This window comes from Plectropomus leopardus, chromosome 1 (assembly GCF_008729295.1).
Source record: "Plectropomus leopardus isolate mb chromosome 1, YSFRI_Pleo_2.0, whole genome shotgun sequence".
Lineage (NCBI taxonomy): Eukaryota > Metazoa > Chordata > Actinopteri > Perciformes > Serranidae > Plectropomus > Plectropomus leopardus.
Genome location: NC_056463.1, coordinates 24630155 through 24645034, shown reverse-complemented (window position 1 = coordinate 24645034; position 14880 = coordinate 24630155). Strand labels below are relative to the sequence as shown.

General features: G+C 39.5%; 1 protein-coding gene across 4 annotated transcripts in view; it reads right to left on the bottom strand.

Moving 5' to 3' along the window:
* Positions 1-14880, bottom strand: part of furina (furin (paired basic amino acid cleaving enzyme) a) — a 108143-nt gene that overhangs the window by 45089 nt on the left and 48174 nt on the right. For all 4 annotated transcript variants that reach the window (XM_042506114.1, XM_042506193.1, XM_042506034.1 and 1 more), the window contains exon 3: positions 8229-8327. In XM_042506114.1, coding sequence (XP_042362048.1) covers positions 8229-8327 — 99 coding nt within the window. The remainder of the gene's footprint in view (positions 1-8228; positions 8328-14880) is intronic.

The following is a 14880-nucleotide window of genomic DNA, read 5'->3' as shown; positions in this document are numbered from 1 at the left end:
CAATCACATGAAATCCTGTCTGAAACTGCTCCTTTTCTCACATACGTATGGTAGTTCTCTGTTGTGGAAAACAACCATGCTGACTCTGTTCAAACATGACAGCATTCATAAGTAAAAAGACGCAATGTTTGTGTAATATTTGTTATCTGGGGCAACACAGGAAGTTATGTTAAATGAACATGGCAACCGACTGTTTACTGCTCCATGTGTAGCTTGCAATGCATCAAACCTATTTCTTAAACCATTTCACTATCTCTGCAGAGCATGGTGTAGCTTTTATTTCCCTTGATATTGTTTTACATACTATATGCTTCACACAAAACCATCATATGTTAGTCCCTTTGTAATCTTGTGCATGCCTTTCCTGACAAAATGACAGCTTGTATTCACACTTGAGATGTGTAGGAAATGTTACAGGAATGCAACTAAGTCTAACAAGACAGACTGGGACAACGACTCGTATAGAAAGATTACGCCAATGTGTAAAACTGGGAGTGCATACTCTGATGACAGTATATACTTTAAATTAAATCAGAAACATATGATTTGTTCCTTAAGGATGTAAGGGGATGGTTTTTAACCATAAAAAAAAACCATTCCTTTTCAGTTACAGCAAACACAAAGCTGAAACAATTTTTATATGAAATGCAGTCCAGTAATCAATCAATTTTGTTGAACAAAAGGTAAATCTTTTAACATGCCGATTACGGCCGAACCACAGGGTCAGGCTTTAACACACCAGTAAAAACAGAAATAAAATGACTGCTCAACCATAGCTCACATACTTTCAGCAGACATGCAGATTAGCTTCAGTACAGTAGTGACAGTTTCTGCTCCTTTTAGCTCCACTGTGACACCAGCAATTTGCTGCTAATTTGTGCAGCCAGTGATATAAAAGCTGGGGTAGGCAGAAATCTGGAAAAGGCAAAAAAAGAGAAAGACTGCACCTGCAGTTCCCCCCTCTCTGTCCTAACGCCCTCCCACCAGACGACCATGGGCATATGCATGTGCTTCATATGGTAACCCAGAGTTTCTCATACATGGATCTATTTCGTCAGCTCTAAACAGCTCAAATTCAGCCATCACAAACCTCCCCATCGCAGGGTGGTGCTGGTGGCCAGCAGCAGCGTGGGTTCTAACATACGTAACAGCAGCAACAGAAAGTTTCCTGATCCAGTAGAAATCCGGGACTGTCCAGTGCCCCAGAGCTGCTGGTTACACCGGCTGCATTGGGTTGTGACTGCGACTGCGACTGCGACTGCAACTGCAGGGGTTTGTCTCCGCAGCTGCTGCCTGCACACTTCTCTCAGTGAGGTCAGACTGTGATTCGAGGTTTTACCTAACGTTAGCTACATAAACGTGAACTTAATGGTATAGCTGTGAGCCTTTGCTCTGTAGAGCAGAAGGCTAAACTATCCATCCATCCATCTTCTTCTGCTTACGCGGGGCCAGGTCCTACCAGTGGGACGTGCCTGGAACACCTACAATAGGAAGCGCCCAGGAGGCATCCCGAACAGATGGCCGAACCACCTAAACTGGCCCCTTCTGACTCGAAGGAGCAGTGGCTCTACTCCAAGCTCCTCCTGGATGTCTGAGCTCCTCCCCTATCTCTAAGGCCGAGCCCAGCCACCCTCCGGAGGAAACTCATTTTGGCCGCTTGTATCCACGATCTCATTCTTTTGGTCATTACCCAGAGTTAATGACTATAGATGAGAGTTGGGACATAGATGAACTGGTAAATCGAGACGCCAAATCGCCCGTCCATCTCACGCTCCATTCTACCCTCACTCGTGAACAAGACCCTTGGATACTGGAAGTCTTTCGCTTGGAGAAGCAACTTTCCCCCTACCCAGAGGGGACAATACACTGTTTTCCGGCGGAAGGTGGAGGTGCTGACTCTAATCCTGACCGCTTCACACTCGGCTGCAAACCGTCCCAGTGCATGCTGGGATCACGGTGTGATGAAGCCAATAGAACCACGTCACCCGCAAAAAGCAGAGATGCAATTCTGAGGTCCCCAAACGGGACCGCTTCCTCCCCCCGGCTGTGCCTTGAGATCCTGTCTATGAATATCACAAACAGAATCGGTGACAAGGGACAACCCTGGCAGAGGCCAACACCAACTGAGAATGTGTTTGACTTCACGCCAAGAATGCGAACACTCACTCTGGTTATACAGCGACCGGATGGCTTGCAGCAACGACCCCACTACCCACGACCCCTCCAGCAGCCTCGCAAGGGTAAAGATCTTGTCCACTGCTCCACGACCAGGACCGAACCCGTACTGCTACTATCAGCAACATTTTCTTGTAGTTTATTGTCAGACTCTTTTTTAGATAAGTCAGTAATTGTTTTTTGGGTAGCTTTGTAGTGTAGGCAGTTGGGTTTTTTTGGACAAAAATTAAGCGTTTTTGAAGATTAATGCCTCATTTCCACATAGCTCTGTGTACCAATGTGAGTCAACCAGAAGTCCATTCATTCACAATAATGGACGGTGAAAAACACTCAAAACAAACTTTTCTGTCATTTTTGCATTTACATCAATCCATAATAATATTTATTTACTCGCATTGAGCACTAGGGCATACTTCCTTTATTATAAGGAAATACAGACACAGAACAAAACTATGTGGAAAAGCATGTAAACATGTTTTATCTAGTAGAAACCCAATTGTATGAACCTCAAATCACTGGCATTATAGGTCCCCTGAAAAATCAGTCAGTTTTTAGAAATGTTTTTTTTGTTTTTAGCGCAGCAAAGATGTGACTTTATTCCTCGTCATAAGAAAATGATGTACAGATTAGCGGCTTGGGTGTGTTCACTAACACATAATGGGGAGGCTGAATCAGTAAACTCTGGAAAAAAAAACTTCCTGAGTGCTGCATACAAGAACAGTAATTACCTTCATTTAAGTACTTTCATTCCATTTGTGGGAAAAAATACATAATGAAAGTGCGCAGCTACTTAAAATTAGTCATTAAGCTTGTTATCAATTGTAAGTTGTTACAGGAATACATCTCCCGATAGCACCCTTACATTAAATACCAATCAATTTCAATACATACTGCAACTTTCTGTAAAAAGCCCTCATTTCTAACAAAATGTTCTTTTTCATTTTCCATATTCAGAGTAAACAGGAAAAAGAAACAACACACATCATATTTTTCAGCTCCAGACTCATAATTCATATTGAACAGATCTCCTACTCTTGGCAAGAGTGTAACAACAAAACATTCCCATTTTCTATTTTGCAGTTTTCATGTGAATAGTGTTTTGAAAATTCTTTAATAGTCTGTGACAGAGCACAGAGCACAGAAGTTGACAAACAGCATTTTTCATTGTAAATGGGCTTTGAAAATGGAAAACGGTGTCTATCTCATGCTTCCAGACCGATTCAATGCAGAACCAAACGTTCACAAACAGACTGCTGAGTTTGTGTTCAGGTAGAGAATTGTATCTGTCCAAAAAATAGATTTCCCATCCTACTCATTTTGTCCCACCCACATCTTTGTCCTTCTTCATTATACAAACATAGCATCCTCCCTCTGAGGCCCAGTGGAAGTCTGAAATAAAGCATCATTACAATAAAGGACACAGCAATAATTATAGTTAAGCGCTGTGGCTATGTAATTTATATTTATGCAAAAGCTTTTCTTATGTCACAGCTGCCATTGTGATGATACTGAAAATAAACAAACTAGTTCAACATTTCTGAATCACTCATTGCTTTGTTATGTCTTGTCTGATTCCTTCTCTTCTTTTTCAACCAGCCTAACACAAACGCTGAAGCAAAAGATGCCCACAACAACACAGCAACAACATACTGAAACAGAAAACAGTAGAAGGCATGGAGGTAGCAGATAGACCCGGCCTTTAAATCTTCAATAGACCCATTAACAGGGCTCTGTTAGCCAGTCTATGAGATCTGGCAGAAGTCCAGCTGCTTTTGTCAGTAATTAGACACTCTTCAAAGAGAGTTTACTGAGCCTTTTGTTAAGGCCTCATCTCGTCCAGTTTAAAGGGGACGGCCTATCTAGAATTCAAAATTCCTCCCTTTAGAAATATGTTTGCAATGTTTTCTCTTTTTTAGAAAAACTGCAGCCGATGCAAACGTGAATCAAATCTGCTGGCTGCACTTTGATCTGACTATTAATTGCAGCACAGTTACAAAAATGTATCGAAGTTTAGATCCGAGAGAGAGTGGTCTATACATACAAATTGAGGGGATCTGGTAAAAAATTGCAAGCTATTGCAGCATTTGCAAAGCTCCCTTGATTGGATAAACAAACACATAGATAAAACAAAATTCCTGTGGGTGCTGACAAGCTGGCCAGACCCCTCCTGCACAGACAGGAGGACCTGGAACTGTAACGCTCCACTTTCTCTGAGGTGCTGTGGGAAAAAAGGAATTCAACAACAGGAAATGGAGCCGCACTGTTCAAGGAAATCCCAAAGAGGGAGGTGGACCAATTCTAACACGGACACAAACAAACTCAGCAGAAGTCGTTCTATTCCCAGTGTGCACCTGCACTGTGTGGCTGCACAGCATGACAGCATGGCCAGTCATCCACTTTTTCTTTTAAAGGCAGTCGATTAGTTTAGACATATCAAACACTTCTGCACTGCACTTATATATGGAGATTTATCAAAATTGTCCTTGAATTCTCTACTTACAAAAATGAGCTGGACACAGTTTTTTGTTCCTCATACATCAAATTATTTAAAAGAGGCTCAGATCAGAACCTCCTCATTGTGCCTTTCATTTCTAAAGAAGGTGGTAAAAAAGCTTTTTTGTTCTGAACTCCTTCCGAGTAGAGTAAGTTAATTTTAAATATCTGTTCTTTGTCATCATTTCACTTATTTAAAAATGGCTTCTCATCTTAAAACAGGTGGTCAATGTTTTCAGAAATGCCATCACCGTGCCTTGCTTCTCAGATTAAACAATGTGCTTTTGCCTGTATTTGCTCTAAGGCTGCACTCTCTTAATTTTTTATTTTCCATTTTTTTTCCTTAGTTTGCTATTCATTGGACTGTTGTTTCTGTTTTCGTGGTTATGTCTTATAACACTGTATCTGGCACTGTTCTGTTTTTCATTTGTTTAAACAATGTCTGTTTTGGGACCCCCTCAAAAACGAGAAGAAGCATCTCAAGGGATTCATCCTAACATAATACGTTTCCATATACAGTTTAAGTGTAAATATGTTCATACAATTTCCAAAGATTACAGAGACAAAAAGAAGAGGAGGCAGTTGTGTGGGAAGCCAGAGAAATGGGGAACAACCTGACAGACTTTCTGACAATTCTCAAGTTTCTGGTAGACTCCATGATGAGAAGAAAATGTAACACAAGAATGAAGTCAGATCTGTGAGGACAATAAAGGACCCAATGACGACACTAGCTGAGGAGCCTGAATCAGTCTGCTGAATCATCACTGGAGTCAATTGATCAAGACTGGCTATATAAAGCCCAAGCCATTTCAGATTCATTGTTCACCGTAACCCATTGTGCTCTGGGTACGCCAGCTGTCACAGGCGCCCTGCTGCACTCCGTTAAAACCCTTTGACGTTCTCCCGATGCACGCCGCTGTCAGCCAGTGAACCACAGAGGAGCGCAAACAAATAAAAAGCAGCCAGCAGTTCCAATTAATAATTTTCACATTGACAGCGAGTGTCAGCCAGCGATGCAAGAAAGGCTGCTCTGGTTTTTCTTTTTTTAAAGTGACTGTTTTGTCTTGGTTTCAGCGACATTTAACAGCTACACAGCTGCTCTGAAGTGCGGCTGTCAGCCGAAACTTACATGCAAACTATGAGTTTACTGAGGATGCAGAGAGGTTGTCTGAAAACAAACCCTCCTGTCATAACTAAAACAGACATCTCCCCTGTCCACAGAGATATTATAGGAAAAAGGACATTACACAAGATATCACAGGAAAGCCTTTAAATAAAGCTGTAGTGTAGAAACAGTGTCATCATTACACAGTTTGCCCACCTCAAAGCAAAATGAGTGAATGAGAGGCAAACTGGGGAAAACATTTTGGATAAAAGTGCAATCCTTATTAAATGATTTTCATCCAGTTACAATGAGCAATTTTAAGTCAATTTTAAGTAAAAGATAAAAACCAGAGTTAAATTTTGTTAAATGTTTCTGCTTTTTCTTCTCTTTGAATTACAATAAAGTAAATATTTGAGCGTTTTGAGGGACTTGATGACATAATTTTGGGCTCTACGAAATTATATAATTTTTTTTAAAGTTGCTTTCTAAAGTGATAGGCCAGTAAAGCCCTTTAGATGTCATATGATTTTTTACTTGATGCATTTTAATATTTTGACTCTTATCGTACTTACTCAGCACTCTTGATGTGCTTCAGATGCATTTACTTTGATGCTGTGAGCTTTTTTAATAGCTTTTGTGCAATTTTAGTAGTTGGTTCAGTACATTCAAAAACAAAAAGTTAAGGTAAAACTACCTTATTTGTTTTTAGGGTTTCTATACTGTCAAATTCAGTCAGTAAATTTTAGAAAAGTGCCTTTAAAGGTTAGAGACTGATAGAAGATTCTTTAAAAAAAGTGCTCATACTTCTTTCTCCGGCACACACTCCCTTGTATTCCCACAGCTATGAATGTTAATTTCACACTCTTCCCTTTGTCCTTCCCAATGGGGTAGGACACAGACTCATTTTCAAACTAACCTCAAACTCTCTTGCAAAACAGCGAGACAAAATATGTGAAATCTGAATTTAGATCAGTCAAGAAGAAGGAAAGAGTTTCACAGAGGAGTGTGGAGCACCAATCACCCCTGAGCACTCAGGTGAAAGGAAAACGGGCAGTGTGGACGCCCCGTCTCTTCTGAGACAGCCATTAAATGAGAAGGTGACAAATAAGGACTAAGCGTTCGGTTCTTTGCCCTGTGGCTTATTGAATTCTTTTTGGTTTCCACTGTGCTCCTCATTCTGACTGAACATAATAAATGTAACTGATCATTTAGTGAACTGACTATATAATTGACCCCAAACACAATCAAATAAATAAGGGAAAGAAAAAGTTTCATCTAAAAGTATCATTTTCTCAATATCGAAAATCGAGATTCATATTCCTCTTTGTAAATGTAATGTGTAAATACATAACATTAACGCTATAATATTGAACATCTATTTCATAAGTTAAGATGATTAGAATTTTGCTTTAAGAATCATATATGGACTCACAACAGTAACAAAATGTTTTATTGAATTATTGTTCACTGACTGGTAACTTTTTCTGCTCAGTGTGCTTCATTTAGCTTTTGTTATACTTTCTGTATTATGTCAGTTTAGTTCTCTTAAACTTTTCACATTTTCTCTTTAATGCTTGTTTTTCTCCTTAAGTTGAGGGAAGTCCATTTGTATAAGTCTGTGTCTTCTTTATCTCTTATGGCACACTGCTTTATAAAAAAATCTTCAATTTTATGCAGTTTTATTCCGTGCAAATAAAATAAAATAAAATAAAATAGTACATCTGAGGTTTCTAAATAATGAAAAGTTATAAGTCCTTAATGCAGAAAAACCTTTTTGATAAAAGCTTTGATAGAAAAAGTACTTCATTATATACTTGGAAGATAAACTGCAGGTTTCACATTTGTTAAATTTGCCACAGATACGTAACGCTGATTTTTTATTGTGGAAACAATGTTCCAAAATCAGAATAATTCTCCTCTCCATTATTCGCCACAATGTTCTGCATGTTCCACACACTGTTTTCATTAAAAAAAGCTCAAATATGGTTAAACAATCACTCCTTCGATTCTTAGTTTCCACAATGAGCTCAAGCACCCTCCTGTGTAAGATATACTGCAGACATCTCACATGACTACCCTGAGACTAAACAACAGCTAGTGATTTTAAGATGACAAAAAAGTTATATGTAAAGTATTATTTACAAGCTTTTAAATTTGTGTCACTCCTGAGTCCAGAGAGAGGCTAACTATGTGTTTACTGGGTCTAATGCCAAATTTAAACGAGCACTCCAAATACCTGATTCTGAACCATTTTCCTTCCAAGTGGAAAGAAAAGAGCTCTGAACATGTTATCCGTAGCTACTAGCATCTCTACAGCCACAAAGCTCGTTGATGACACTACAAATAAATCAGCCAAACTTACACTTGCTCCCCACAGCACACTCCAAAACATCAATTAACTTCGTCGACATCCATGAAAGCACGGTCCATCAATCGCACAGTCTAAACTTCTTACCTTGGGATCTCTTTGAAGACGGACTTGTGTCCCTCTGTGATCTGTCAGCGATCTCTTCACCACTGTACGATGCCGGAAGTGATAATAATCACCAAATACCTGAAAAGACAAAGAGATATGAGCAGTTATCACATGAGGGCATTTAAATCTGTAATCAGATAATACCTCTATATCTGATAGTAGCTTTAATGAAGTATGAAATTACTGTGGTCATGCTAGCTCTCTACCAATACACCACTAAAATTCAGACATTCACACAATGGTCGAGGACAGAAACACTGCAGCATAAAACAATGGAAAATACATAACTGCATGACCAAATAATGTACAAAGCCATGAATTAAACTTGTTAAACAGCTGGATTCAGTTTGGATACTCAGTACATGATGCACTAAAATGGAGAAACATGCACAAAGACATCTGACCTTCACACTAGTTACACACTGAAGTTGGGTTGAGTTACATGCCTGGATCGAAACATGTAATAAATAAATGAATAGATGCATACAGTAAATCTATGATTTATTAATTTATTCTATTAAGCCCACAGCAGCGTTAACCACAGCGTCCGACGGCAGCGACTGACCAAAAGCGGCAGCATCAAAGATATTGGAGGTATCATTTTATTGGACTCATGTTACAGAAAGCCCTGTGTAGAAACCCTGACATTTGGATTGCCCTTTTCTCTCTAAAGCAAACTTCTACTCAGGTGCAAGGAGGTTAGCAAATCTCTCCCCATGGTTACCACTGCAAATCATTTCTCTCTTTATTTCTCTGCATTTTGTGGTGCCAAGTGAAGCTAACAGGCTGCATTAGCCAGTAAAAATGGTATTCACAATTAGAGGACCTATTTCCATTTTCTTTTCCAATAACCCCCTCCGACGCCTGGTACCGCCACACTGACTTACATATATCCCCCTGTGGGAAACCCGATTCATGACCCATAATCCTCTGAGCTTAGTCCAGTTATTACCACTGTGTAATCAAGGTCATTAATAGAGCAGGGACACACTTTGCTTCAAAGAATATGTTAAATGAACAAAGAAAAGCTCTCCACATCACAGCTGAGCAGTTTCACAGGGAAGAGAACTCAGTGGTGTGAGTCTACACGAGTGCCGAAACAATTATTTGAATAATTCATTGACAAAGTACAATCTGATAACCCATTAATAATTTAAATTATTCATCAAGTAAAAGACATACAGTTGCTGCTTACAGCCTGTGAAAGGTGAGGATCTGCTTGCTTTTCTACAGGTTTATATCACTATAAAATAAAATTCCTTGCAGTGTTTATAGATTGATTATAAAACTGAAAAGTAAATAGATTAACTGAGAGTGGAAAAAATGTTTGTCACAACCCACACATCTTTTCAACTTCTGTCTATCCTGGGAGAAGGATGCCTCCTCAGTTGCACTTCCCGGGCTTTCTTCCATTTACATATGATGCTTTACATATGACACCATCTGTCCTTGGACAGATATGTAAAGCACTCTGAGGCAAATTGTGATTTGCGATACCAGGTTTGCAACTATATGAAATTTTCCCAGTACAATAACTATGTCAGATAATACTGCGGTGTCATATTATCACATTGTTGTTTTTATCAGATTCAAAGACCCTTAAAAGGAATGACAAAAAAGGTTTTTTTTCAGTTAGACCTTTCATCACTATTACTGAAACTTGAAACCCTTTTCATTTTTTTAAAGTATGTGTAAAAAGTCTCTCTTTGAAAATAACTACAGAGAAGGTGAAATTTTCCATCCGCTTGCATTTTTTTATTACCATAGATTTGCAAATATGCACAATTTGATAACCGTGAATTTCCATACCACCTTACACCTTAAAGCCAGTATATCACTGCAACCCTCAGATACTGAACCCTAATCTTGACGAAGGAAAACATGAGTCCAAAGACGTATTTTTACATATACTGTGTTAAGCAGCTGACCAGTCAAACCATGATGAGGTACTCAGCTACATATGCTCTAATTTCTTAATGAATGATTTCACTTAAGTGAAAATGGGAGTCATTATCAGATTTTTGTGTGCAGAGTTTAATAAAAGTTATTAGTAGCATTAACATGTACTGTAGGGATGTGGAGTAAAGAAGGAGAACAAATTATCCACATTTTTCTCAACAGACTGGGATGCTGTGCGTCCCAACAAAGGTTGATGTAAAGCTAAGGTACTACAGTGTGTGTACCGCATTCCTTCACTCTAAAAAGAGTCACGGTTCAGTCTCCCCAACCTCCTCTGCCCCTTTTTTATCACAGTAAACAGGCCGATTCCAGCCAGGCTGACACTAAAAGCCCCTGCACACAAAGACAGTGGACAATAGGGAGGCAATAACCAAGAGGGAAGACACACTTTACAGTGATATCAGAAGTGGAACCACCACCACAACAACATCCTGTGTGTGTGTGTGTGTGTGTGTGTGTGTGTGTGTGTGTGTGTGTGTCTGTGTGTCTGTGTGAGAGACTGACTGAGTAAAACCGTTAAGGAAAAAGTCCAAAAAGAAAAAGCAGCATATAAAAATGAGATAAACGCTGACATCCAGAGGCATTAGCTGAGCCGATGGGCCGTTCTTAGAAGAGGAGAAAAGACGAGCAGGTAGTGGGTCTATTGTGTTATGCCAGATAAGAGCCTGGGAGGTGGGACACTGATCAAAGACATGGGTGGAGAATGGCAGGGTCCATTACACAACTTCTAAATAACGCCAACACCAGTGAAAAGACATACTTAAAACAAAAGCATTGGCCTATTCATCTGGTTAGCCAATGTGTTCCAACATGATTTATCACTTTGCCAATTTTGTTGATGTGAGGCATTTTATTTTCTAGACATGATGTCCCAAAGACGACATCGTGCCAGCGTTCCAGGGCTGCAAAAAAGCACTTTGATAGAATTAAAAGGAAAAAAAAACAGGGTTTTAATGTAACCAAATTAAAATCAAAGATAAAAGACTTTATTTGAAACTCATCATTCTCTCAGAAACTGCATTACACAACTCACTGGAGAAGACACTGACCCCAATATGTCCAGCAGCAGCAGCATCAACAGATTGCAGTGCAGCCACAACACATGTTGTGTTTGCATTCAACAGAGCCACTTTCAGTTTTTCTGCTAATTGCTGTCCTCACTTACATACAGCCATCTGAAAACTCTTGCAAGCTGAAAAACATCTGGAGGTTATCAAAAGTAGTGCCAGGCAACTAAGCAAATCACTATCTGAAGGAGACATACAGGTATGTTTGAAAATAATGCCTTTAATGCTCTATACATCACATATCTATGCATTAGAATTAGGACTGGGCGATATTTCCTTTTGACAATATCACAATATTTTTAGGCTATATCGCACAATACATATCTCAGTGTTTTGAAATCTCATCTCATCTAAACTACCAAATTACTAAACCAATTAAACTACTGTTAAAAGACAGTTGAATTATGTAGGTACTGTTATGTAATTAAGTTAAATACAGTGCTGGTAGGCACTGCTATGTAGGCAAATAAATTAAATACACTGCTGTTATAATAAAGTTGAATACTGCACTGTTATAATGAAGTTAAGTAAAGTACTGTTTTGATTAAGTAAAATACTGTTGTAATTCAGTAACATAAAGTACTGTTATAATGAAAAATATCAAAGTAGAACCATTGATGCTTTTATTCTGAAGCACTTGGCTCATCTTGACATGACAATTAAAACTTGATGTTTGTCATATAGTCATTTTATAAATCCCACAAGGAACAAGATGCATATCAACGAGTACAATCAATGTATCGGCCACCCCTTATGACAATGCACTGTGCTAACAGTTCTTTATACAGTGCATGATCACTTCCTAAAACTTTAAGACCAATTAATCCCTACACGTCCAAACTTCTTTGACAAAACACATTTTAGAATAGGAAAAAAATGTTGAATGTACACTTGCAACAACTCCAACAACTTTCTCACAAGCACAAGTCTAGACTCAGACTCGACAGAGATTTGTTCCAAGATAGACCAAGAACAACTCTGTACATATGCATCAATGCACAGAGGTACACGTACAGGGACAGAGGTCACCTCACATTAAAAACAGCTCAACTGTTTTAAACACATGCAAACACACACATCAGTTCACCTCACCTGACAACATGAAGTCCATTCCAGTCCTGCTAAACGTCTACCCCTGAAGCTAAACCATCATCTGGCAATCAGCTACAACACTTAAGAGTATATGTTTTCGACCATTTAATCTCGGGACCACTACGTTTCAGTGGGGCTTAACTGCTTTCCACTGGGAAAAAAGGGCCATTTACAACAAAGACATTCAGATGGAAAAAAGGATGTGGAAACAGACGGATCAGGACTTGTGAGTGACCATTACTGATGCGATAAGCTGGGCACCGATAGAGCAGAACAGGCTTAACCTGTGCTCTCTGAGTGGCCTATTACTGAAGTAAGGCATTAATCCATCAACCTCATTAAAATGCGCGGTAAAAGACAGTGGAAAATTACTGTCTGCTGGTTTGTTTGCCTGCCAAATTTACCTTGTGGGAAAGCACTTATCAAAAGGTCTGGTGTCTCATCTCCAGTGACTGTTGACACAATTATGTTTTACAAAGAGCCAAACAATGTCTGGAGACAGAGTGGAAAAGAGGTTTGGGGGCTGCACTAAAGTGATACGAAACAGTTTTCCATGTGGAGCCCTGAATGTCAAGAACAAAGCCTGTGGATTTTGGAAAGTCTATTTGAGAAGGCCATTACTGCAGTTTAACTACGGACACATCAATCACGACACATTTCACATCAATCACTGAACATTTCCTTTCAGTTTTGACACTCAACTGCATTTGATTTAGGGGCATCCGGATGTAGGGCATTACCATATTTTTTTGTGCACCAGCAGGTTGAAATAAATTGAGAAAATGAGACTTACTCAGGCACACAGGCGATGTAGCCTCCTAAAATAGTTCAGCAACTTGTTTATATAATGAGGCTGGAGTCTAATTACTCAGCATGGTGAATGGATAGGGCAGGGGCACAGACTGCCACAGCAGCAGCTGGACATAACCAGCAGTTTCTTTTAAGGAGGGGAGAGCGGACTGAGCTGCCCCACACACCTGAAAAATGGGTTTGCACAGCTGGTCTGTCTTTCTGCCAAACTACAGTTAGTCATTACATGTGGTTTTTTTTGCATTGTTTTTCCCTCCTCTTCATTCATCCCACAGTAATCATTCTGTCGCTCCTCACTCATTGGACTACAGTTATATTTGGTATCTATGTGTACTTGATAAGAATCTGGGCAAAGTCGACACTTTTGGTAACCTTTGCACTGCAGAGGAGTACACAGGTGTCGCTGAAGTGTGCAGAGAAGTTTCACAAATACGTCTAAATCGTGTAGGAATAAACTATTATATTTATAAAGCCTTGTAAGGCAGACTCGAGCTACCATATTTATAAACACACCGTCCATTCTCAACAAGCTGCCGACCACATTCCTCCGCTGTGTTTATACAGTACACACAGATTATGATTCTTGGCACAGTTTGCCGTTTACCGATTGTTCAGAAGAAGTTAGATTAGTCCATTAAATGGTGTTGACAAAAACAAGTGGATTAAATAGGATGGGGAAATATGGTGCATTTGAGAATGGAGGAAGGCTGGGGCAGAAAGTTGACATTTGAGATAATTCAGCCATTCATTTTTAATTTAGCCAGAAGGCCTCAGTTTAAGCCCTGATCACATACAGAGGAGTACCTTGTTCAGTGTATCTTAGTGAGGGTTGCACTGCTATATTCTTCTCTGGGGGCCATTGAGCATCATGTGATTATCATGTCTCTATCACCAGACAAAAAAATTCTACACCTTAAATGCAGCTTTTATATGTTATTGCACAAAGATTTCTTTCTTGGTCTATTCAATGATGGATTCCTCGGTTCTGTCCTTCAGTTAGCAATATAACCTTTAGTCCGAACTCTCATTCAATCCTGTTGATCTGCACAGAAAATGAAATCTTCCGCTTACAATATATTACATTTCACCACGTGCTCGGCCTGCCACCAGTCACCCACTCCACATTCCTGCACCATTGTGGCTCCCCAATGAAATGACCCTCCCCCTCAGGTCAAGTCTATAGAGTAGAAAAGCCTAAGGACCTTTTTCTTTTAGAAAACCCTTAAGTGCTACTTCTCCCTCCTCTCCTTGCACCTGACCTTGTTCTTATCTTGCATTAAATAAAAAATGTTGGAGAATGGTTTCTGTTTCTTTACTTTTTAATGAATAGGGACTCAAAAATCATTTTTAAACTCAATTTTCCCTCATTGTGTTGACCGTTCAGAAAGTTTTAGACACCATTGTCCTGAAACGACTTGAGTTCCTACAGTGGAAAAGGACATATGACCTGTAATTTAACAGGTTCTGTTTTTGTTTCCTCTGTTATCAGCCGGATGTGTGGCATTTTGGCACTGCTCAGGAGGTGATACTTAATCAAAACTCCAGGTTTTTCCCAGGAGAAACAAATCCAACAGCCAGTTTGCATCATGGGAAACTCCACAATTTAAAACTCCAAGGTCATGCATTTAGGTTTGTTTCAATATACAAGTCGGATTGAGAATTTTGGACCTTTTCTTTTGCTGCAATGTTAATCATTTGTCTGT